General features: G+C 44.3%; 1 protein-coding gene and 1 long non-coding RNA gene across 3 annotated transcripts in view; one reads left to right on the forward strand and one right to left on the reverse strand.

Annotated features, from left to right (window-relative positions):
- LOC148152002 (uncharacterized) overlaps positions 1-25006 on the reverse strand; it is a 333843-nt gene that overhangs the window by 291393 nt on the left and 17444 nt on the right. The window lies entirely within an intron of this gene.
- The window catches only part of LOC122557185 (15-hydroxyprostaglandin dehydrogenase [NAD(+)]), a 93037-nt gene that overhangs the window by 49797 nt on the left and 18234 nt on the right, over positions 1-25006 (forward strand). Inside the window, exons 5-7 of one of the 2 annotated variants that reach the window (XM_043704592.2) lie at positions 1111-1187; positions 3856-4019; positions 11655-18200. In XM_043704592.2, coding sequence (XP_043560527.2) covers positions 1111-1187; positions 3856-4019; positions 11655-11793 — 380 coding nt within the window. In that variant the 3' untranslated portion in view covers positions 11794-18200. Of the gene's footprint in view, positions 1-1110; positions 1188-3855; positions 4020-11654; positions 18201-25006 lie in introns of those variants that run through there. The other variant, XM_087973829.1, reaches the window with a different exon arrangement.

Raw genomic sequence — 25006 nt, forward strand, 5'->3', positions numbered from 1 at the left:
TGAGTCACTAGATCTAAAATGTTAACTCTGATTTCTCACCACCGATGCTGCCAGACCTGCTGATCTTTTCCAGCAATTTCTGTTTTTATTGTCTCCAGGTAATTTTTTTCATCTTTCTGTGCAAGTTTCTTTCTCTCGATCTTGAATCCTTGATATTTAATGTTATATCGCTGTCACTATGTTATAGACCTTGGCCCATTCCTTCATCACCTTAAACATTTCGGTCAAATCTCCACTACGCCAATTAAAACAGCTCCAATTTATAACAGTAGGTTGATTCTCATGTAAAAGGGCAAGATAGCACACACACACAAACAGGTAGGAAATTATATTTTGAATGTTGTCTTTGATGTTAATGCTTTTGGTTTTGAAATCCCTTCATGAAACTCATTTTCCCTCTATCCGATCTCCTTCCGTCCAACAGCTCTCAGAGATATTTGAGTTTCTGTAATCATGCCTTTATCCCAGATTTCCATCGATCCACTATGACCATGCTTCCAGCTGTGTAGGCCCTTGACCCTGCAATTCCTTCCCCAAACCTCACTGTCTCTCCACTCCTCCCCCTCCCTTAGGAGACTTCTCAAAACCAAACACTTTTGGTCCCAATATCTCCTTATGATGCCAGGGGTCAAATTGTATTTGGTATTTCTTTGAAAAATTCATTCACAGGATGAGGATGTCACTGGCTAAGCCAGAATTTATTGCCCATCCCTAATTGCCTAGAAGGCAGTTAAGAGTCAACCACATTGCTGTGGGTCTGGAGTCACTTGTAGGCCAGACCAGGTGAGGATGGCAGGTTTCCTTCCCCAGAGGATATGAGTGAGTCAGATGGGTTTTTCCAACCACTGAGAGTGGATTCATGGTAATCATTAGACTCTTAATTCCAGACTTTTTTGTCAAATTCAGATTTTACCATGGTGGGATTTGAACCCAGGTTCTCAGAACATTTCCTGGGTTTCTGGATTAGCAGTCCAGACAATGCCACAAGGCCTTTGCCTCCCTGAAGCACCTGTGAAGCATTGTGATACATCATACTCCAACAAAGGTGCAATATGAATCCAAGTTGTTGTTGATACATGCAATTCTGCTTTCTTCTCTATTTCTGTTTAGGTTTATTCCCAGCTGCACATGGACCAGTGTACACAGCCACAAAGCATGGTGTAGTTGGATTCACCAGGGCTATAGCAGTAAGTACTCCTTAGTCATGATTTTCTTCCTTGGCCAATATTATTCTTTATGTGCCTTTACTGTTCATATGACACGAAGATCAGGTGGAACCAGTGTTTTAAGTTTCTTTATGCTTTCTGTGTTTTGGTGCTACAGAATACAGCAATCCAATCAATTGCTTGACAAAGGTCGGTATGTTTTACATAATAAGAACATAAAAACCAGGAACAGGAGTAGGCCATCTAGCCCCTAGACCCTACTCCACCATTCAATAAGATCATGGCTGATCTTCTCATGGACTCAGCTCCACTTACCCGCCCACTCACCATAACCCTTCGTTCCTTTACTGTTCAACAATCTATCTGTCTTTGCCTTAAAAACATTCAACGAGGTAGCCTCAACTGCTTCACTGGGCAGGGAATTCCACAGATTCATAACTCTTTGGGTAAAAGAAGTTCCCTCTCAACTCAGTCTGAAATCTGCACCCCAATATTTTGAGGATATGCCCCCTAGTTCTAGTTTCACTTGCCAGTGGAAACAACTTTTCTGCTTCTATTTTATCTATTTAAGCCATTCGGTTCACCTAATGTCCTTCAAACAGGGAAATCTGCTATCCTCGCCTGGTCTGGGCCATATGTGACTCCAGACCCACAACAGTGTGGTTGATTCTTAACTGCAATTCCAGATAGGCAATAAATGCTGGCCTAGCAGAAGTGCCAGTTTAAGTTTATAAGTTTCTGTAAGATCTCCATCATTCTTATAATTTCCAATGGTCCCGGTATTTTCAATGTCTCCCCGTTAGCCAACCCTCTCAGCTCTAGAATCAACCGAGTGAACCTCCACTGTACCTTCTCCAGTGCCTGCACATCCTTTGTCAAGTAAGGAGACCAAAACTGTTTTTATTCTTATCAACAGCATTCAGCTCAGGAGAAAGTGAGGACTGCAGATGCTGGAGACCAGAGTTGAAAAGTGTGGTGCTGGAAAAGCGCAGCAGGCCAGGCAGCATCCAAGGAGCAGGAGAATCGACGTTTCGGTCATAGGCCCTTCTTCAACCATTGCTGAAGAAGGGCTTATACCCAAAACGTTGATTCTCCTGCTCCTCGGATGCTGCCTGGCCTGCTGCACGTTTCCAACACCACACTTTTCAACAACAGCATTTAGCTCAGCCAAGCCATCCAGGTGTCATTTAACATTGAAAAACAGAATACTGCAGATGCTGGAAACTTAGAACAAACACCCAGAATGCTGAAGAGCTGAGCTGATCTTGCAACATCTGTGCAGAGCGAAACAGAGTTAACGTTTTGAGACCCATATGACTCTTCTTCAGAATGCGATTCGTACCAGACACATTAACTCTGTTTCTCTATCCACAGATACTGCTAGACCTCCTGAATCTAATGTTAATGTGTCCAGTATGACTCCCATTCTGATGAAGAATCATACCAGACTTGAAACTTTAACTCTGCTTCTCTGTCCTCAGATACTGCTGAATTTCTCTGTGCATGTATCATGTTTTGTTTTTCCCATTCTTCACATCATTTGTCCCCATCATCTTGAGGGACATTGTGTTGAAGTAGAGACCTTCCCCCCTTCAAGTCTTGGATTGAGACTGCAGAACCCATTTGGCATAGTGACCTTAGTGGAGAGAATTTCATTTGGTTTGCCTTGATTGCATTCGAACCTTGACCCCACAGATGGCCAGTGCCTAACTCACCATCCTATTTGGCCACCCCTGAACATGTTAAATCTTAATGTTAAGAACATAGAGCATAGAATAGTACAGCATAGTACAGGACCTTTGGCCCATGATGCTGTGCCAAGCATTTATCTTAATCTACGATCAACCTAATCTACACTTCCTTCAATTTACTGCTGTCCGTGTGCTTGTCCAGCAGTCGCTTAAATGTCCCTAATGTATCTGAATCTACTACCACTGCTGGCAGTGCATTGCACCCACCCATCACTCTCTGTGTAAAGAACCCACCTGTGACATCTCCCCACACCTTCGTCCTAAAATGATGGCCCCTCGTGACAGTCATTTCTGCCCTGGGGAAAAGTCTCTGGCTATCTACTCTATCTATGCTTCTCATTACCTCGTACACCTCTATCAAGTCACCTCTCACCCTTCTTCTGTCCAGTGTAAAAAACCTTAGCTCACTCAACCTCTCTTCATAAGACATGCCTTCCAATCCAGGCAGCATCCTGGTAAATGAGGTTAATGTTGCTTTCCAGGGTTTCATGCCCTGGGCTATGAATGTAGTGAGGGCTCATTGGTGATCAGGAAAGGTGATTGTTGAAAATGACTTGTCCAAGAACACTGCACTGAGGAGGTTGGGTGTGATGCTGGACTCTTGACATTTACTGTAAACAAGGATCACCCCTGGTCGGGCCTAGTACAGGCAGAAAGAACAAATCTCCAAATGAGACTGACTTCTCAGCAATCTGGACGGGGGAAGGGAGAAGATAAAATTTCTGAAGGATGAGTTCAGATCCTACCTTCCCAGGGATCCTCACTAGGTGCCCAGCCATTATTTGCTGTTGTTCCCTGATGCATTAGGCAGCTCACTCCAACCTTCTCAGGGGCAACCAGAGATGGGCAGTAAGTGCTGGCCCAGTCAACAGCAGTGACATTCATAAGTGGGACCGTGCAGTCTGATAAACAGTAACTGTCTTGCGGCTTTCGTTCAGGCAACCTCGAAGCTGTTGGACTATGGAGTTCGGATCAACACAATTTGTCCAGCCTTTGTGGATACTCCGCTTTTGAACTCTGTGAATCAAGAGCAAATGATGGGGAGATACTACATACTCAAGGATACGGTGAAAAAGTTGATTGAACACTACGGAATCTTGGAGTAAGTACATTTTGGGAAATGGAAGAGTGGTGTAAGAAGTCGACAACATCTGACAGGGAGTGAGTTGCATCAAAGTCGGGGGAATTGGAGCGTGTTTGGTTTCTATCAGAATGCTCCACACCAAACAACTAAGCAGCACAGAACAACCTTGGTTATCCAAACATCAATTATCCGAAATTCAGATTATCCAAACACGATCTCAAGGTCCCGTAAAAACATTATCTGTTATCTGAACAATCAATATCCAAATAAAATACTCCCACCTGTCTTGCTTGGATAATTGAGGTTGTTCTGTACATATCTCCCCCACAACATGGTGGTAATCTGAAACATTCTTTTCTCCAGACAACCCATGGATATTATGGTTTGTCTTTTATTCACTCATGGGATGAGGGTTTCACTGGCTGGGCCAGCATTTACTACCCAGAGGTCAGATAAGAGTCAACCATGTTGTTGTGGGTCTGGAGTCATATGTAGGTCAGACCAGGTAAGGATGGCAGTTTCCTTCCTTAAAGGACATCAGTGAACCAGATTTTATTTTCTGACAATCAACAATGGATTTGTGGAAGGGCAGTATCTCTGCAGAGCTGACTTATTCTTTGCAAATAACACTTACCACTAATACCTACTTCTCATTTATATCTCTCCTCCTCTATTACTGTTAGCAATCCCTTTGGAACTGACACCCTCACCAACTGTTCCACATGCTAACACTCTGTGTCACCCTATCACTTTTCCAAATCCCTTCAGTTCTGAGGAAGAGTCACACTAGACTCGAAACCTTAAGTCAGCACAACATCAAAGATCGAAGGACCTGTACTGCGCCATGGTATTCCATGTCCTTTGTCTCCCCTCAGATGCTGTCAGATTGGCTGAGTTCATTCAACACACTACTTTTATTAAAGGAGGTTACAATGCACAACAGTCTTACCCTCACTGGTCAATCAGCCTGAAAAGACTGAATGACCATCTCTATCCCTTGGATGGTCATCCTAAACCAACACTCCAGGGTCTGGGGCCATGGGCATGAGGGAAATGGGGCAGGGGGGTTGGAAAAGCAGCCTGGCTCCCATTGCATCCCACATACTGGATTGGGTTAAAATTGTCCTCATTGTTTCTAAATTCCCAGTTGGAGGAAGCAAGAGCATAAATTTAGTTTGTTTAGAAGGGCAAAATATATGTCAGTGTACCCTGAAATTAAACAGAATAGAACCATTCCCAACAATATTCCACACCAGGCTCCAAAACATTTCCAAGAAGTCCTTTTTTAAGATAGTCTACAACTTTTATATTATTCTGACTTTTACGAATGGATCTTTACTGCTAAATCCGAAACATATGGAAATGTTGCATTGAGCAACAACAACTTGCTTTTTACAACCTCTTTTAATGGAGGGATGTGTCACATAGCAGTTCACCAGAGTGTGATCAAAGATGATTTGGCACCGCATGAGGAGGTATTGGACAAATTATCAAAAGTCATGGTCGAATAATGTCAGAGATGTACAGACCCTTCGGTCCAACTCGTCCATGCTGAACAGTTGTTCTACATTAATCTAGTCCCATTTACTAGCATTTGGCCCATGTCTCTCTAAAGCCCTCCTATTCATATACCCATCCAGATGCCTTTTAAATTTTGTAATTGTACCAAACTCCACCACTTCCTCTGGCAGATCATTCCATACTCACACCACCCTCTGCATGGAAAGGTTGCCCTTTAGGTCCCTTTTAAATCTTTCCTCTCTCACCTTAAACCTGTGTCCTCTAGTTTTGGACTCCCCTACCCTGGAGAAAAGACCTTAACTATTTATCCAATGCATGCCCCTCATGATTTTAGAAACTTCAATTAGGTCACCCTTCATCCTCTCTCTCTCCAGGGAAAATAGCCCCAACTTATTCAGCTTCTCCCTGATGCTCAAACCTTCCAACCTTGGTAATATTCTTTTAAATCTTTTCCGAACCCTTTCAAGTTTCTCGACATCTGTTTTAAGGAGACTCTTAAAAGATAAATCGAGGGCAGAGTATTTTAAGAAAGTCCAGTGTCACTGAGGGCATGGCTTCCAATGGTGGAACCTTGTGAGGCACAGGAGACCAGAACAAGAAGGACACAGAGCTTTAGGGGTCTTCATTTGGTTGGTCAGTCAGTGAGGAAGAGGTCATAGAGGGATTTGAACACTAGGATGGGAATTTAATGTCGACCCGTTGCTGGAGTCGTAAGTCTGTGAGTATTGGGCTGAATGAGAATTGTTAATGGGCAGATGGCAGTGATCTAGATAAGCAATGATTTACACTTACAAGGCTACCCAGAAGAGAACTGGTGCATCCTGACCCTGTAATGAACAATCGTAGTCAAGCATGAGACCACAATAATAAACTTTAACACTGCTGCTCTGTACTATAATACTGCCTTTGTACCGTAATACTGACTTTGGCTTGGTTTCATGATGATTCCAATTTTAGCACATTTGGTTCAAATTAGAGTCAAGCTGTACAATAACAAGAGGTTAGAGCTGGATGCAATTGTAATGAGTGACTCAACTTAGCAGGTAGTCAATGAAGATATAACAAATATATATAACATTCTGCAAGCACAGTCTGATGTGACTTAATGTAGATGCACCTCATAAACTGCACCTGAATTATTTCAACCAAGGAATACATGTCCTCATAATTTAATCCCTTGTATCAATCCAGTAAAGCTGCATTGTACAGCCTTCAGAGCCAATATATCTTTGCTGGCTTGTCATGGCCAGACTGAAAATAAAGGAGATCATATATTTCTGTAACATGACCTTTGTGGTCCAACCACTTAGAGAGAGATACCAATTTTATTTTTAGCTTTTTAGTTTTTCAGAGAAGTTTTATTTCTGAGAAATCTTTTATAAATATGACTATTTAAAAATATCAAACTTCCACCCCTGCTTTCGAGGTGCCCTTGAAATAATCCCCCTCACTATGAATATATAAAAGAAACAGCATGGAAATCTGTAGCTCATTAAGTTCCTGAAAAATGAAAGTATATTCATGTGTCATAGACGCCTCTGAGAATGACTCTCGGAGGATTTCTGACCTAATTTATGAATTAGTCTTTTCCAGATGCCAGCCAACTACATTGGTTTTAAAATTGATAGAAAACAAAATGGTGCCAAATATAAGCCTGATTACCTGGCATCGATTTTGCTCCTGGGACAAGTTTCACCCTTCATAGTTTCACCGTTTAGCAAAGAGGTTTCTGTGGCAATATTTCTCATTGTCACTGTGATTTTAGAAATCTCATGTCTTCAAAAGTACAATGGGAAAGGTGACTTGGCCCATCGATTCTATTCTTCCATGGAAACCTATCAGACCATCACTTCTCCAACTCTTATTGACTCCAGTCTCCATTTCCACTAATCCACCTACTTGTATTTGAACCAGAGAGGTACTAATATCCTGGGTGGGAAATTTGCTAGTGCGATTCAGGGTGGTTTAAACTAGCTTAGCAGGGGGATGGAATCCTGTGGTGTAGTTCCAGTACACAGGAGGATGAGAGTAGGGAGGACATGGACAGGATTTCACAGTCACAGGAGTGTGCTGGCAGACAGCAAGCTGGTCTGAAGTGTGTCTACTTCAATGCAAGGAGTGTCGGGAATAAGGTAGGTGAGCTTGCAACATGGATAGGTATCTGGGACTTCGATGTTGTGGCCATTTCGGAGACATGGATAGAGCAGAGTGAGGAATGGATGTTGCAGGTTCCAGGATTTAGATCTTTCATTAAAAACAGGGAAGGTGGTAAAAGAGGGGGAGGTGTGGCCTTGTTAGTCAAGGACAGTACAGTGGTAGCTGAAAGAACTTTTGACAAGGACTCATCTACTGAGGTAGTATGGGCTGAGGTTAGAAACAGAAGAGGAGAGGTCACACTGCTGGGAGTTTTTTAATAGGCCTCCGCAAAGTTCCAGGGAGGTGGAGGAGAGGATCGGCAAAATAATTCTGGGTAGGAGTGAAAGGAATAGGGTGGTCATAATAGGGGACTTTAACTTCCCCAACATTGACTGGAAATGCTAGAACTCTAGCGCGTCGGATGGAGCAGTTTTAGTCCAATGTGTACAGGAGGGTTTCCTGACACAGTATGTCAAAGGGCCAACAAGTGGGGAGGCCCCACTGGATCTGGTACTTGGTAATGAACCAGGCCAGCTGTTTGATTTAGTTGTAGGTGGGTACTTTGGAGAGAGTGACCATAATTCAGTCACATTTAGTTTAGCGATGGAAAGGGATAGGTACATGTCACATGGCAAGAGTTATCGATGAGGCAAGGGCAATTATAATGGCATTAGGCAAGACTTAGGAGGCATAGAATGGGGTAGCAAAATGCAGGGGATGGGGACAATCAAAATGTGGAGCTAGTTTAAGCAGGATATTGTGTGTCCTTGATAGGTATGTCCCTGTCGGGCAGGGAGGAAGTGATAAGGTAAGGGAACCATGGTTATTTAAAGAAATTGTATCTTTTGTTAAGTGGAAGAGGGAGGCTTATGTGACGTTGAGACGGGATGTTTCAGATGAGGCTATGGAGAGTTATTGATTAGCTAGGAAGGATTTATAAAGGGAGTTAAGAAGAGCAAGGAGGTGACATGAGCAGTCTTTAACAGATAGAATAAAGGAGAACCCTAAACCTTTCTGTAGGTATGTGAGGAATAAATGGATGACTAGGGTAGGAATAGGGCCCATCAAAGACAGAAGTGGGAAGTTGTGTGTGGACCGTATAATGATCAGAGAGGTGCTAAATGAATATTTCTCATCTGTTTTCACTCAGGAAAAGGAGAATAGTGTAGGGGAGAAGACTGAGATACTTGCTATTAGACTAGAAAGGATTAAAGCTCATAAGGTGGAGGTGTCATCAATTCTAGAAGGCATGAAAGTAGATAGGTCCCCTGGGCTAGATGGAATTTATCTAAGGATTCTCTGGGAAGCTAAGGGGGAGATGGAGGAGTCTTTGGCCTTGATCTTTGAGTCATCATTGTCTTCAGGTTTAGTACCAGAGGACTGGAGGATTGCAAATGTTGTGCTCTTGTTCAAGAAGGGCAGTAGAAATGACCCAGGTAATTATACCACCCAGGTGGATAGTGCTGTTATGAAGGCATACAGTGTGTTCAGTTTAATTGATAGAGGGATTGAGTTCCGGAGTCGTGCTGTCATGCTGCAACTGTACAAAGTGCTAGTGTGGCCACACTCAGAATATTGTATGCAGTCCAGGTCGCCCCATTACAGGGAGGAAGTGGAAGCATTGGAAAAGGTCAGTCAAGATTTAGCAGGATGTTGCCTGGTCTGGAGAGAAGGTCTTATGAGGAAAAGCTGAGGGACTTGGGTCTGTTCTCATTGGAGAGAAGAAGGCGAAGAGGGGATTTAATAGAGACATACAAGATGGTCAGAGGATTAGATAGGGTGGACAGTGAAAATAATTTTTCCTAGGATGATGACGTTGGCTTGTACAAGAGGGCATAGCTGCAAATAGATTTAAGACAGATGTCAGAGGCAGGTTCTTTACTCAGAGAGTGGCAAGGGCATGGAATACTCTGCCTGCCAATATAGTTAATGTAGCCACATTGGGGGCATTTAAACTGTCACTGGATAAGCATATGGATGATGATGAGATAGTGTAGGGGAATGGGCTTAGATTAGTTCACAGGTCGGCGCAACATCGAGGGCCAAAGGGCCTGTTCTGTGCTGTATTGTTCAATGTTTTATGTTACATGAAGAAGTACGGAAGTTAATGATTATGCTCTGGAGCTAATAAGCTGCAGCCATGGGTTATTGAGGCTTGTGAAATTGAATTTGGATTCTTTTTCTGCAGAAAATTTGGAAATCAAGTGTTGTGCCCAGTAAATCTGACTATGAAGCTGTTGGATTGGTTATAAAGACAGAAAGGTCTCTGTACTTTTGAGAAACCTGCTAAGGCCGACATGTGATTTCAGCAAATAGCCATTTAGCTACTTACTGATGTCCTTGACATTCAGTTGCATCAACCTTCTACAATGAACACAGTGGTTCAAGAAGACCCATTACTACCACCTCAGAGTGACGGGGAATAGAGACTAAACACCAGACTTGCCCTATCCTACTATTGTAATGCTGCCTAACATTAACCTTAAACTAATCTTTACCAGTTTAGAATTAGAAATGAGGTTCGGTTTTATTGTGACTTGTACTGAAGCTTAGGGATACAGATGTACAGTGAAAAGTATATGAAGTCACCATTCCTGGAACCATCTTAGGTACAAAGGTATCTAGGTACAAAATCTTAGGTACAAAGTAGAAAAATAAGTAAAGTTTAACATTACAGTCTTTCTTAACTGCTTAGCCATGCTGGGCCTCGCAATCCCTACAAGGGCTCGATCTCCTCTGTGCTGGGCTCTTTTATCCCAGTTGGTTCCCTCTCCCAATGCTGGCTCAATTTCCCCCTCACTTGATGTCGCATGGATGCTGGGAGACCTCAGGTTGCCTGCTCAGGCCACCGCCTCAGATGCCAGGGGACGTCTTTCACTGCAACATTGGCTCGATCTCCTCCATGCCGCACAAACCCGCTCTCCACAGAAAGTAAGTTGATTAAATTAAGGGAAAAAAAAAAGAGCGGCGAAAGAAAAAAAACGTGCAAGCAGACAGAGCCAATGAAGTCCAGGCAGAAACCCGCACTGCCAGTCTGCCGCCCATCTTGAATTAGAATTCGTTTGTATGTATACATTGATTACAAATGTGAAAACTTATGCCTCTGATATCATGCGGGCAGTTGCCCAGCCTTTTGCCATCCCAAGTGCCCCAGAGGAAATGTCTGTTTCAGCTGTTTTTGATTGAACCGGGTGATGGGGACTGGTTTCACCAAAGTGCTGCGAAACTTATGGCGGTAGAATTGAAACCACCCCTTTTCCGCAATATCATTCGTTGGCTTGAGACCATTGAGCTCCTCGGGCCTGCTCCTGCCTTCACTTAGGTCACGACTGATCTCTCCTCCCACTCCATTTACCTATCTTTGGCAACAGTGCATCAGTCTCAGCGTTCCAGTTGGTGCCCAGTGTCTATAACCTTTGAGCACAGAGATTTAAATACTTCTGCAAGTCTATTGTGAGGAAAAGGTACAGCCTGAATTCACCTCTAATTTTAAAACCCTGTTTAAACCACAAGATGTAGAAGCAGAGTAGGCCTTTCAACTCATCAAGGTGAAAGTGAGGACTGCAGATGCTGGAGATCAGAGTCAAGATTAGAGTGGTGCTGGCATGGCACAGCAGGTCAGGCAGCATCTGAGGAGCTGGAAAATCAACGTTTTAGGTTGGAGCCCTTCATCAAGAATCACTCAGCACCACTCTAATCCTCATTCAACTCATCAAGTCAGGTCCACCAATCAATGAGATCAATGCTGCTGTGTTAACCTTCAATCCTATTTTCCTCTTTACCATGGTTTCCTTTCCTATTTAACAATCTATCTTAAACTTGAATCTACTTAACAAGCAATTGTTTCTCTGTACCTACCCGCCCGAATTCTTTTTGCATTGTAAACTCTTCAATAAGATCACCCTTCATTCTGGAGATCCGTCAGGAGTTGCAAGTGGAAGCATTTTCATCAAAACTGAATTTTACAAAAAATAGCAGAAATGTTTTTTTTTGCAGCCCATCATTAATCGTTGAAGGGTTAATGAAAATTCTTCAGGAGGAGGAGCTGAATGGAGCAGTCATGAAGATAACCAAGTCCAAAGGAATCCATTTTGAAATCTACGAGACAAAGCTGATACAGCCAGAAGTAAAGTAGACCAACTCCTTCCGGTCTTGTTAACAGAGTGTCTCTCAAATTCACCTGCCCCTGAAGTCAGGGGACATGAGCTAAAACCGGTAACTGACAATGTATTTTGCACAAACTCTAAATGACTTTGGATAAGTGCAGGCACCAACTTGGATGATCTTTTGCTATGCACTGCATAAAATATTTTAACCTTCCTCATCTTTAAATTATTTAATTTAATTATATTTTTGTAATCAAAGGGAACTCTGCAGTGTGAAATAATTGTGGATATTGTTGAACAAATTATGACTTAAACTAGCAATAAGGAATTTGAACTTGTAATGCTTTTAAAATTCCCAAGATTTCCTTTACTGATCATATACTGGGAATTCATGAACCTCTCATACAAATAGGAGAAAGTGAGGACAGCAGATGCTGGAGAGTCGAGAGTGTGGTGCTGGAAAAGCACAGCAGCTCAGCCAGCATCTGAGGAGCAGGAGAATCAATGTTTCAGGCATAAGCCTGATTCCTGATGAAGGGTTTATGCCCAAAACATCGATTCTCAAATCCTTGGATGCTGCCTGAGCTGCTGTGCTTTTCCAGCACCACACTTTCATACAAATGTCTTCTTAATCTACCTATTTGAACTTGGACTCAAATCCCCTTGGAATCAATCCATAAAACTTTTTTGCTATGCATATTGGACAGTTTGAAACCTGGATGCGCCCAGTGCATAGAGTCCATCATTCCTGGTCATACAGGTAGGACATATACTTCAATGTATAACAGACAACATTTTTCTCATTTATTATCTATAAGTGGATTACTTTTGATGTAGCTTAATATTTACAGCTTTTGGCACTGAACTTTTAACCCGAAGGAGTTAGGATAGATGTTGAAATTTAAAAAATTTGAAATCTGACGCTATGAAGCGTCATCTGTTTCGCCTCGGTTGATCTGTATGTTGCAAGGGGTGTTATTTTTATATCTTAAGTCCCATATCCCTTAAAGAAACTGGGGTTTAGGTCCAATGAAGAGCATTTAGCATTTGTTGTTCTGCATCCAATTTACCCCCATATGACTAATTAAGATATAGATGGAAATTAGAACACCACCCCCCCGCCCCCCACCCCCACCCCCACCCCCACACATACACACACACACACACCCACCCCAACCCCTCCCCTGCCCCCAGAAGTCACTATATCACTTAGGCATTGATGTAATTTGAACTAAATTCCAAGTGTTGTGCTGGAACACAGCTAGAAATAGAAGGATTGCTCCTGTGGACCCAAGCAAGAAAGTGTAGGCTGGTGCCACCTTGAGTGCCCACTTATCTCCAAAAAAGTGTTACAATTTCATAATTGGAAATATGCACTCTAAGTTATCATCATGGAAATGGAAATGATGTTTATGTGTATGCCAAAAACTGTTGTAAACCAAAATGTGACTTTCCCCTGTGGATAACCCTGAAACGTATTTATAGCCGATCCCTCATTGCCCTGAAGAGTCAGCATCGAGTAGGACTGGGGCCACATGTAGAGTAGATCAGGCTTCCATTCTTGGATAACAATTGTGAACCTATAGACTAGGCAAAGGCATTTATTTTTCTTTACAATTGTTTATGGTACTTGGGCATTGCTGGTTGGCGACATCACTGTATGTTGCACATCTCTAATTGTCTATGAGAAAATTTGGATGAGTTACCTGATTGATCTGCACTAGTCCACATGGTATGGGGACAACCACAGTGATATTAGAAAGGGAGTTTCAGGACTTTGACTCCATGATACTGATGGAACAGCGACTTTAGTTTAGAGTCAACTGGTTCTCACCTCCCATCATCACATATTGATGAATTGCTTACCTTTGAGCTTTTTTACACATTAATGGACAAAGATTTTTGGCTAATCCATAAGACCATAAGATGTGTGAGCAGAAAATAGTCCATACAGTCATGGCTGATTTGTTTCTCATCCCCATTCTCACACTTCTTGTAATCCTTGATCCACTTGATACTCAAGAACCTATATGTCTCAGTCTTCATGTGTTGGAAAACAGACCAAAGCAAAGGCACTTTAATTTCAGCCAAAGGTGTGAGAAAGGATCTTTTTTGGCCTGTCACTGTAATAAAGTAAACATTTCAGTTCAGCAATACTTTAGGACTCTGGGAGAGGAAACCAATGGAGAAGTGCAGAAGGCAAATGTTGCCAGATGGAGTCATAACAGAGTCACCCAGCTCCTGCCCATACGGAAACGTGAAGTGGTCTTCTAACCCTGGGTATTGGTCCGAACAGCTTTAGCTTGGTGGGAAAGTCACCATTGTTCAAGCCTAAGACTAAAATAGTAGATCAGGCCCTGATGATCTAAAGGAGGACCTTTCCTTGCAGCTGGAAGGAAGTTTAAATTTCCAGTCAGTCAGACTAGGAAGGGAGTAGAAAAGGTGACAATCCACAGTTAATCCACTCCATTTGAAATTTTTCCCTTGACCTATTTTATGCCAGGTGAGCAAACTTAATATCAAGGCTTAACTTTATGCATCATTCCAAGTCAAGGATGATGTGACAAGTTCACAATTTTACTGATTGAAAAGTGCAATATATCTTCTTATTGCTCCATTTAAAAGTCATTATCACTTTGGGATAAAAGATTACAGAATCCAATTTGTTATCAAAGTCTGCTAGAGATATCCCCTCACATTTATCTCACCGCAACCCTCCTCCCATTTACTTCCCCCAACTCCCCTCACATTTATCTCACCCCAACCCCCCCCCCCCGATTTATCTCACCCCACCCCCATTTATCTCCCCCAGACCCCTCCCATTTATCTCTCAGCCCACTTGGGTCACCTCCTCATTCCTGATGAAGACTTTATGCTCAAAACATCGACTCTCCTGCTCCCCAGATGCTGTCTGACCTGCTGTGCTTTTCTAGAGTTACAGTTTTTGACTGATCTTCAGCACCTGCAGTCCTCACTTTCTCCCAGAGATAATTCATTGCAATGAGTGGTGCTTATTCATTAAAGGAGATTGGAAGTGGGTTTGAGACATTTAAAAATGGCACTAAGCCCATGTCAGCCATTAAAACGCCTTCTGCTCCCATCTGCTAAGGTCCCAATGCACTGTATATGAAAGAGATCATAGAACATAGAACATAGAAAAATACAGCGCAGTACAGGTCCTGTGGCCCTCGATGTTGCGCCGATCCAAGCCCACCTAACCTACACTAGCCCACTATCCTCCATATGCCTATCCAATGCCCGCTTAAATGCCCATAAAGAGGGAGAGTTCACCACTGCTACTGGCAGGGCATTCCATGAACTCATGACTCGCTGAGTAAAGAATCTACTCCTAACATCTGTCCTATACCTACCACCCCTTAATTTAAAGCTATGCCCCCTTGTAATAGCTGACTCCATACGTGGAAAAAGGTTCTCATGGTCAATCCTATCTAAACCCCTAATCATCTTGTACACCTCTATCAAGTCACCCCTAAACCTTCTTTTCTCCAATGAAAACAGCCCCAAGTGCCTCAGCCTTTCCTCATACGATCTTCCTACCATACCAGGCAACATCCTGGTAAACCTCCTCTGCACCCGTTCCAGTGCCTCCACATCCTTCCTATAGTATGGCGACCAAAACTGCACACAATACTCCAGATGCGGCCGCACCAGAGTCTTATACAACTGCAACATGACCTCAGGGCTCCGGAACTCAATTCCTCTACCAATAAAAGCCAGTACGCCATATGCCTTCTTCACCGCACTATTTACCTGGGTGGCAACTTTCAGAGATCTGTGTACATGGACACCAAGATCCCTCTGCTCATCCACACTCCCAAGTATCCGACCATTAGCCCAGTACCCCATCTTTTTGTTACTCTTACCAAAGTGAATCACCTCACACTTACCTACATTGAACTCCATTTGCCACCTTTCTGCCCAGTTCTGCAGCTTATCTATATCCCGCTGTAACCTGACACATCCTTCCTCACTGTCAACAACTCCACCGACTTTCGTATCATCCGCAAACTTGGTCACCCAACCTTCTAGCCCCTCCTCCAGGTCATTTATAAAAATGACAAACAGCAATGGTCCCAAAACAGATCCTTGCGGAACACTGCTAGTAACTGCACTCCAAGATGAATCTTTACCATCAACTACTACCCTCTGTCTTCTTCCAGCCAGCCAATTCCTAATCCAAACCTCCAACTCACCCTCAATGCCATACCTCCGTATTTTTTGCAGTAGTCTACCATGGGGAACCTTATCAAACACCTTACTAAAATCCATATACACCACATCTACCGCTTTACCCTCGTCTACCTCCTTAGTCACCTTCTCAAAGAATTCAGTAAGGTTTGTGAGGCACGACCTGCGCTTCACAAAACCATGCTGACTATCCTTGATCACATTATTCCTATCCAGATGTTCATAAATCCTATCCCTTACAATTCTCTCTAAGACTTTGCCCACAACAGAAGTGAGACTCACCGGCCTATAGTTACTAGGGTTATCCCTACTCCCCCTTCTTGAACAAGGGAACCACATTTTCTATCCTCCAGTCTTCTGGCACTATTCCTGTAGACAACGAGGACATAAAAAGCAAGGCCAATGGCTCTGCAATCTCCTCCCTTGCTTCACAGAGAATCCTAGGATAAATGCCATCAGGCCCAGGGGACTTATCTATTTTCACCCTTTCCAGAATTTCCAACACCTCTTCCCTACATGTAAGTGTAAGTGTATGGTAGATTGGAGTCTAATAAGTGAGAGCCAGGCCCTGTGACTGAACTGGAACTTGCTCAGTAGTCAAGCTACAGACTCAATGAATTCTTAGATCAGGTCACCTGCTGTACATTTTCCAGGCAACTAAGTGAGATATGGGAATCAACAGGAAAGTCAAACTGAAATTGAGAATTGATCACAAGCTTGCTGAGTGTGAGTATTATTTCCAGTGGCTGTATAACGTATTAATGGCCTTATTTATTATGTTCAATGTCTCATCCAATCCCATCTAATTTCTCAAAGGGTAACTGTAATAAAAACTTCAGCCTTGATCTATATCAAAGTTTTAAAATGCACTAAAACATCCTGTTCACAGAATGATGAGGCCCTGGGAAAGACAAAAGCCTCACGAACCTACTTTGCCAAACCTCAGCCCCAGAATAGCATACTTTCCTTGCTTTTATAGAGTCATAGAGTCATAGATATTTATAGCACGGAAACACACCCTCCGGTCCAACTCGTCCATGCTGACCAAATATCCTAACCTAATCTAGTCCCGTTTGCCAGCACCTGGCCCATTTTCCTCTAAACCCTTCCTATTCATATTCCTATCCAGATACCTTTTAAATGTTGTAATTGTACCAGCCTCCACCACTTCCTCTGGCAGCTCATTCCATACACATACCACCATCTGCTCCGGTTTCCTCCCACAATCCAAAAATGTGCAGGTTAGGTGAATTGGCCATGCTAAATTGCCCGTAGTGTTAGGTGAAGGGGTAAATATAGGGGAATGGGTCCAAAGTTTGTGAGAAGATTTGTTGCTCGGGTGCTCGTTGGGTCTGGGTGGGTTGCGCTTCGGCAGGTCGGTGTGGACTTGTTGGGCCGAAGGGTCTGTTTCCATACTGTAAGTAATCTAATCTAATCTAATAATTTTGTAAACCTCTATAAGATCACCCCTCTGCCTCCAACGCTCCAGGGAAAATAGCCCCAGCCTGTTCAGCCTCTCCCTATAGCTCAAATCCTCCAACCCCGGCAACATCCTTGTAAATCTTTTATGAACCCTTTCAAGTTTCACAATATCCTTCCAATAGAAAAAATAGCAGAATTGCATGCAATATTCCAAAGGTGGCCTAACCAAAGTTCTGTACAGCCACTTCTCAACTCCTATATTCAATGCTCTGTCCAATAAAGGAAAGCACACCAAACACCTTCTTTACTATCGTATCTGCCTGTCACTCTACTTTCAAGAAAAAATGAACCTGCACTTCAAGGTCCCTTTGTTCAGCAGCTCTCCTGAGGACCTTATCATTAAGTGTATAAGTACTGCTCTGATTTGCCTTTCCAAAATGCAGCACCTCACGTTTATCTAAACTAAACTCGATCTGTCACTCCTCAGCCCATTCGCCCATCTGATCAAGATCCTGTTGTCGGCTGAAGTAATCTTCTTCACTGTCCACTACACCTCCAATTTTGGTGTCATCTGCAAACTTACTAACTATACCTCCAATGATCACATTTAAATCATTTATATAAATGACGAAAACCAGTGGACCCAGCACTGATCCTGATGGCACATCACTGGTCTGGAAAGCAACCTTTAGGGGAAAGAAAAACTTTAAATCAAAATGTTTTCTCTATAATATAATTGTATTATTTCAACTGCTGTAAATTTGTATTGATCATGAAGCATTATTAAAGCAACTTATCATGCCTGCATCATGGATCAGCTTTTTGCATAGCAGTGCCTCTGTGTTGTAATGTGTCAAAAGACTGAAGTGATTCATTTCTTAGTGACCAACATTTCTCACAAACGGCACAAGTGAAAACTCATCTTTAGTTTTGACCTTTAAGTTTGGGCCTCACTGTGCTGTATGCCTGTTGTAGTTGGCTGCATGACAACTATCGCTGCACTTTAACTGGGAGTAAATGTTTACTTTGAGTGATTGTGTAAGTGAAACTGCAACCAACCCTTGTTAACATCTCTCCCAATGTTTTTTTACAATTCTCTCTCAAACCATTGACTCCAATATGGCCATGACTGAGCCATTTGCCTGGCTCCCAGTATAATTCACCACCCTGTCACTTCATTTCTGTGTGTCATTCATGCAGTGTGAAAGAACATTGTTTGGAAAATGTTAACTGGCACTTAACAATAATCTGTAAGAACAACAAGGCAGGAGATAGAGTTCTGCTGATATTATAATGAGCTTAGAGCTGTATCAAATTCTGTCTGCCAACTTAATGGAGATAATAGCTCATCTAAAACAAACAGCTTTTTCATTAGAAGTGGAGATGATTTCTGAAGTGTTGCTACAATCAGTGTAATTTTGTGCTGCAATTGGAAGCAGGAAACAAGGTGGGGAAAGGAAGTGAGGAGGGTGGGGGTCAAGGCAGCGTGTCGTTCCACATCTTGCTGATATCTATATGATGGTTCTACATAAGGCATTGCCCACATTTGAAGAAAGTGCCGGTGAGGCATGATTGTATCGATGCCAAAGTACCCTGCATTAGGACTTGCTTATGCCAAATGTCAACAACAGTTTCCCTTCCAAGTTCTCAATGTCGCAGAATTGTACATCCCGATGGAGGTAGTGTACTGGTCACATGCGTACATATGCCATGATGTTGTCTGAGCAGCATGTTCTTCCTTCTTGTCCTGTACCAAGCCTGATTATTGCACAAGCCTCACTGGTGTTATCTGTCCCTTGGTCATAAAACAAGCCCTCCAGCTGTCATTCCTGGGAACTGGACTTCTTGCCTGTCTCGGATGGTCTGTAGGACAACCTGCAGCAAGTCATTACTGATTTGTGGATCCACTCTTTTGTCTTTCCTCAGACGTGCTGAAGAGTTTGTGAGGGGTCAAGGAGAGGCACATATGGACCATCATTCACTTTCAGTCCTACCACCACTAAGCTCACTTGCTAATGGAAGATTTCACCTAATGATCTCATTGGTCATCATTCCCAAACTTTAACTTTCCACCTATTCCAAGTCATTGTACTCCTTAATGTGGGATTTTCATAATTTCAAGCCATCAGGAGGCTACTATAGTAAGTCAGAATGCCATTTAAATGGCCACAAGACACTCGTTGGACCTCAGCTGAAGTATTATATTCAATGTTGAATGTTGTTAGGGTTAATTACTCTGAATGAGCTGCCACCATCCTCTTTAAGTGAAGGAAACTACAGGGTCAGCTTGGTCATTGTTATAGAAGAAAATTACCTCATGGTCTAACTAGTAGAGTAATTAACCAGATATAGTGTAGTACATGTAATGGTACATCACTCCATGAAATTTGAGAAGAACGAGATGCTGGGTCTCCCCCATTCAAGATCCTAATCTGTTCTGCCCACAGGAGATCAGCATAGTGGTAGGTTCTTATGGCAATCTTCAGCTTTAACCCTTTCAGATGCATATACCCCAATGAGATAGTGAAGAAGACATTTGATATGTTTTCCCTTATTGCTCAAAGCATGAGTATAGGAGTTCTGCCCACAGGAGATCAGCATAGTGGTAGGTTCTTATGGCAATCTTCAGCTTTAACCCTTTCAGATACATATACCCCAATGAGATAGTGAAGAAGACATTTGATATGTTTTCCCTTATTGCTCAAAGCATGAGTCATGTTGTGGCTATACAGGACATTGGTTAGGCCACTTTGGAATATTACGTGCACCTCTGGTCTCCCTCTTACAGGAAGGATGTTGTAAAACTTGAAAGGGTTCAGAAAAGATTTACAAGGATGTTGCCAGGGTTGGAGGGTTTGAGCTATAGGGAGAGGCTGAATAGGCTGGGGCTGTTTTTCCTGGAACATCGGAGGCCGAGGGGTGCCCTTATAGAAGTTTATAAAATCATGAGGGGCATGGATAGGGTAAATAGACAAGGTCTTTTCCTGGGCAAGGGAGTCCAGAACTAGAGGGCATAGGTTTAGGGTGAGAGGAGAAAGATATAAAAGGGACCTAAGGGGCAACTTTTTCACACAGAGGGTGGTACGTATATGGAACGAGCTGCCAGATGAAGTGGTGGTAGCTGGTGCAATTGCAGCATTTAAAAGGCATCTGGATGTGTGTATGAATAGGAAGGGTTTAGAGGGATATGGGCAAGTACTGGTAAATGGGATTAGATTAATTTAGGATATCTGGTCAGCATGGATGAGTTGGACTGAAGGGTCTGTTTCTGGGCTGTACATCTGTATGAGTCTTTAACAACGTTCTGTACACTTTAGGCGCAGAGGGAAATGAACCAGAGTTGTGCCAGGGACCTTACATGTTAAGAGTAGAGAATATGACATTGTACCTCTTAAAGCAGAAAAGGTTTAGGAGGAAATTTGGTCGAACTATTCGAAATTATGAAATGGGTTTGGGAGAGCAAAAGAAAAAGTAATTTATTTTTTGTCATGATGAGTGCAAAATTAAAGACTTCAGCATCATGCCTCTCTTTACACAAATATTTAAATTCTGTACCATCAAGATGAAGGCAGAGTAGTTGACATTATCCATATGGACTTTAGAAAGGCCTTCAGTAAGGTTCTGCATGGTAGACTGGTTAGTAAGATTAGATCACATGGGATCCAGGAAGAGCTATCGAATTGAATAAAATTGGCTTGATGATAGGATTCTGGATTAGTGGTGCTGGAAGAGCACAGCAGTCAGGCAGCATCCAAGGAGCTTCAAAATCGACGTTTCAGGCAAAAGCCCTTCCAGGAATAAAGGCAGAGAGCCTGAAGCGTGGAGAGATAAGCTAGAGGGGGGTGGGGGTGGGGAGAAAGTAGCATAGAGTACAATGGGTGAGTGGGGGAGGGGATGAAGGTGATGGGTCAGGGAGGAGAGGGTGGAGTGGATAGATGGAAAAGGAGATAGGCAGGTAGGACAAGTCCAGACAAGTCATGGGGACAGTGCTGAGCTGGAAGTTTGGAACTAGGGTGAGGTGGGGGAAGGGGAAATGAGGAAACTGTTGAAGTCCACATTGATGCCCTGGTGTTGAAGTGTTCTGAGGCGGAAGATGAGGTGTTCTTCCTCCAGGCATCTGGTGGTGAGGGAGCAGCAGTGAAGGAGGCCCAGGACCTCCATGTCCTCGGCAGAGTGGAAGGGGGAGTTGTAATGTTGGGCCACGGGTCGATGTGATTGATTGGTGCGGGTGTCCCGGAGATGTTCCCTAAAGCGCTCTGCTAGGAGGCGCCCAGTCTCTCCAATGTAGAGGAGACCGCATCAGGAGCAACGGATACAATAAATGATATTAGTGGATGTGCAAGTAAAACTTTGATGGATGTGGAAGGCTCCTTTAGGGCCTTGGATAGAGGTGAGGGAGGAGGTGTGGGCGCAGGTTTTACAGTTCCTGCGGTGGCAGGGGAAAGTGCCAGGATGGGAGGGTGGGTTGTAGGGGGGCGTGGATCTGACCAGGTAGTCACGGAGGGAACAGTCTTTGCAGAAGGTGGAAAGTAGTGGGGAGGGAAATATATTCCTGGTGGTGGGATCTGTTTGGAGGTGGTGGAAATGTCGGTGGATGATTTGGTTTATGCAAAGATTGGTAGGGTGGAAGGTGAGCACCAGGGGCGTTCTGTCCTTGTTACGGTTGGAGGGATGGGGTCTGAGGGCGGAGGTGCGGGATGTGGACGAGATGCGTTGGAGGGCATCTTTAACCACGTGGGAAGGGAAATTGCGGTCTCTAAAGAAGGAGGCCATCTGGTGTGTTCTGTGGTGGAACTGGTCCTCCTGGGAGCAGATCCGGCGGAGGCGGAGGAATTAGGAATATGGGATGGCATTTTTGCAAGAGGTAGGGTGGGAAGAGGTGTAATCCATGTAGCTGTGGGAGTCGGTGGGTTTGTAAAAAAATGTCAGTGTCAAGTCGGTCGTCACTAATGGAGATGGAGATGGAGAGGTCCAGGAAGGGGAGGGAGGTGTCAGAGATGGTCCAGGTAAATGTAAGGTCAGGGTGGAATGTGTTGGTGAAGTTGATGAATTGCTCAACCTCCTCGCGGGAGCACGAGGTGGCGCCAATGCAGTCATCAATGTAGCAGAGGAAGAGGTGGGGAGTGGTGCCGGTGTAATTACGGAAGATCAACTGCTCTACGTAGCCAACAAAGAGACAGGCATAGCTGGGGCCCATACGTGTGCCCATGGCTGCCCCTTTGGTCTGGAGGAAGTGGGAGGATTCAAAGGGGAAATTGTTAAGGGTGAGGACCAGTTTGGCCAAACGAATGAGAGTGTCGGTGGAAGGGTACTTTGGGGACGTCTGGAGAGGAAAAAATGGAGGGCTTGGAAGCTCTGGTCACGGCAGATGGAGGTGTAGAGGAATTGGATATCCATGGTGAAGATGAGGCGTTGGGGGCCAGGGAAATGGAAGTCTTGGAGGAGGTGGAGGGTGTGAGTGGTGTCTCGAATGTATGTGGAGAGTTCCTGGACTAGGGGGGATAGGACAGTGTTGAGGTAGAGATGAGTTCAGTGGGGTAGGAGCATGCTGAGACAATGGGTCGGCCAGGGTGGTCAGGCTTGTGGATCTTGGGAAGGAGGTATAACCGGGCAGTGCGGGGTTCCCGGACTATGAGGTTGGAAGCTGTGGGTGGGAGATCTCCTGAGGTGATGAGGTTCTGTATGGTCTGGGAGATGATGGTTTGGTGATGGGGGGTGGGGTCATGGTTGAGGGGGCAGTAGGAAGAGGTGTCCTCGAGTTGGCGTTTGGCTTCGGCGGTGTAGAGGTCAGTGCGCCAGACTACCACTGCGCCCCCTTTATCTGCTGGCTTGATGGTGAGGTTGGGATTGGAGCAGAGGGATTGGAGGGCTGCGCGTTGTGAGGGTGAGAGGTTGGAGTGGGGGAGGGGGGGTAGACAGGTTGAGGCGATTAATGTCCCGGCGGCAGTTGGAAATGACGAGGTCGAGGGCAGGTAATAGGCCAGCACGAGGTGTCCAGGTGGATGCAGTGTGTTGGAGGTGGGCGAAGGGATTTCAGAATTGCGCGGGAATCCTGATTGTGAAAGTAAGCTCCGAGGCGGAGGCGACGGAAGGATTGTTCAACGTCACGGCATGTATTAAATTCATTGATGCGTGGACGGAGGGGGATGAATGTGAGTTCTTTTCTGAGGACTGATCGTTCGTCCTCAGTGAGGGGGAGGTCTGGGGGGATGGTGAAAACTCGGCAGGGCTGGGAGCTCAGATCTGGTGTGGGTGTAGAGCTGGGAGTGGGGGCGGAACCTGTAACTGGAGTGGGTGTGATGATGGGGGGAATGGGGGTGGAGTCATGAGCAGGGGTAGTGTTCCCCTCGGGATTCTGGGGGGTGGGGATAGTGACAGTGGGATCTGTGGGGGGGCGTGTCAGCAGAATGCAGGTGAGTGGCGCTGGTGGGGGTGGAAGTGGTGGTGACCATAGCAGTAGGGGTGGCAGAAGTCACCGAGCATGTGGCATCAACGATGATGTGAATGGCGGAAGTGATGTCACGTGTGATGCATGAGGAATTGTGAGGGGTGGAAGTGGTTGTGGGAGCGGCCATGATGAGGGCGGAAGTGACATCATCAATCAGCGTGGGGGTGGCAGCTGCATCAGCCGCATGGCTAATGGCGTCTGAGTAGATTGTGAGGCCAGGGGAATCTTCTGGAATGTTTGAGGAGTGCTGGTTATGGAGCTGGGTAGATAAAAGTTTGTTGTACTTACAGTTTTTGATGTTTGAGATGGAATTGAAATACTGTTTGTTAAGAGTATGGATTCTCCTGAGGATGTAGTACAGAGTGGGTCCTTTGCAATTCTGAGAGAGTGTGGCCCTCAGCTGAGGCAGGGCTGACTGTAGAGAGGTTAGGTGCCGGCGCATTGCTGCGAGCGTGGAGCGGAGGATCTTGAAGGAGAACTGTTGCTGGTGTTTTTGAATCTGTAGTCTGTACTGTTTGTCCTGTTCGGGTCCAAACTCTGCTGGTTTAAAGGTGGTCCGGAGTCCGTGGGGGATGAGTTGGTTACGGAGGCAGGCACTGAGGAAGCAAATGTGGCTGTGGTAGCGAGTTTGTTTCACAACATGGTTGAAGAGCTTCAGGGCAGGGGAAATGACCTGGGAGTTGCAGTGGGAGAGGGACTCCCTGAGATTCTTGGAGAGAGAAGAGGAAAACTTCTTCAAGGCAGTTGATGATAGGAGACAGAGAGTGGTAGTCGAGGATTGTTGTTCAAACTGGAAGCCTGTGATCCACTGTTTGTTTTCTCATTTATATAAACAATTTGGATGAAAATATAGGAGACATGGTTCGTGACTTTACGGATGATAGCAAAATTGGTAGTATAGTGGACTGTAAAGAAGGTTATTGAAGAGTACAATGAATCGTCATCAACTGGGCCAGTGGACTAACGATTGACAGATGGAATGTAGTTTAGATAAATGTGAGATGTTGCATTTTGATATGGCAAACTAGGGTAGGACTTACACAGTTAATAGTAGGGTCCAGAAGAGTATTGTCAAATAGAGGTCCAAGGGGTGCAGGTACATAGTTGCTTGAAACGTCACAGGTAGTTAAGGTGGTGAAGAAGGCATTTGGAACACTTGCTTT

This window comes from Chiloscyllium plagiosum, unplaced genomic scaffold (assembly GCF_037043375.1).
Source record: "Chiloscyllium plagiosum isolate Xiang-an unplaced genomic scaffold, Cpla_swu_hap1 HiC_scaffold_2, whole genome shotgun sequence".
Taxonomy (NCBI): domain Eukaryota; kingdom Metazoa; phylum Chordata; class Chondrichthyes; order Orectolobiformes; family Hemiscylliidae; genus Chiloscyllium; species Chiloscyllium plagiosum.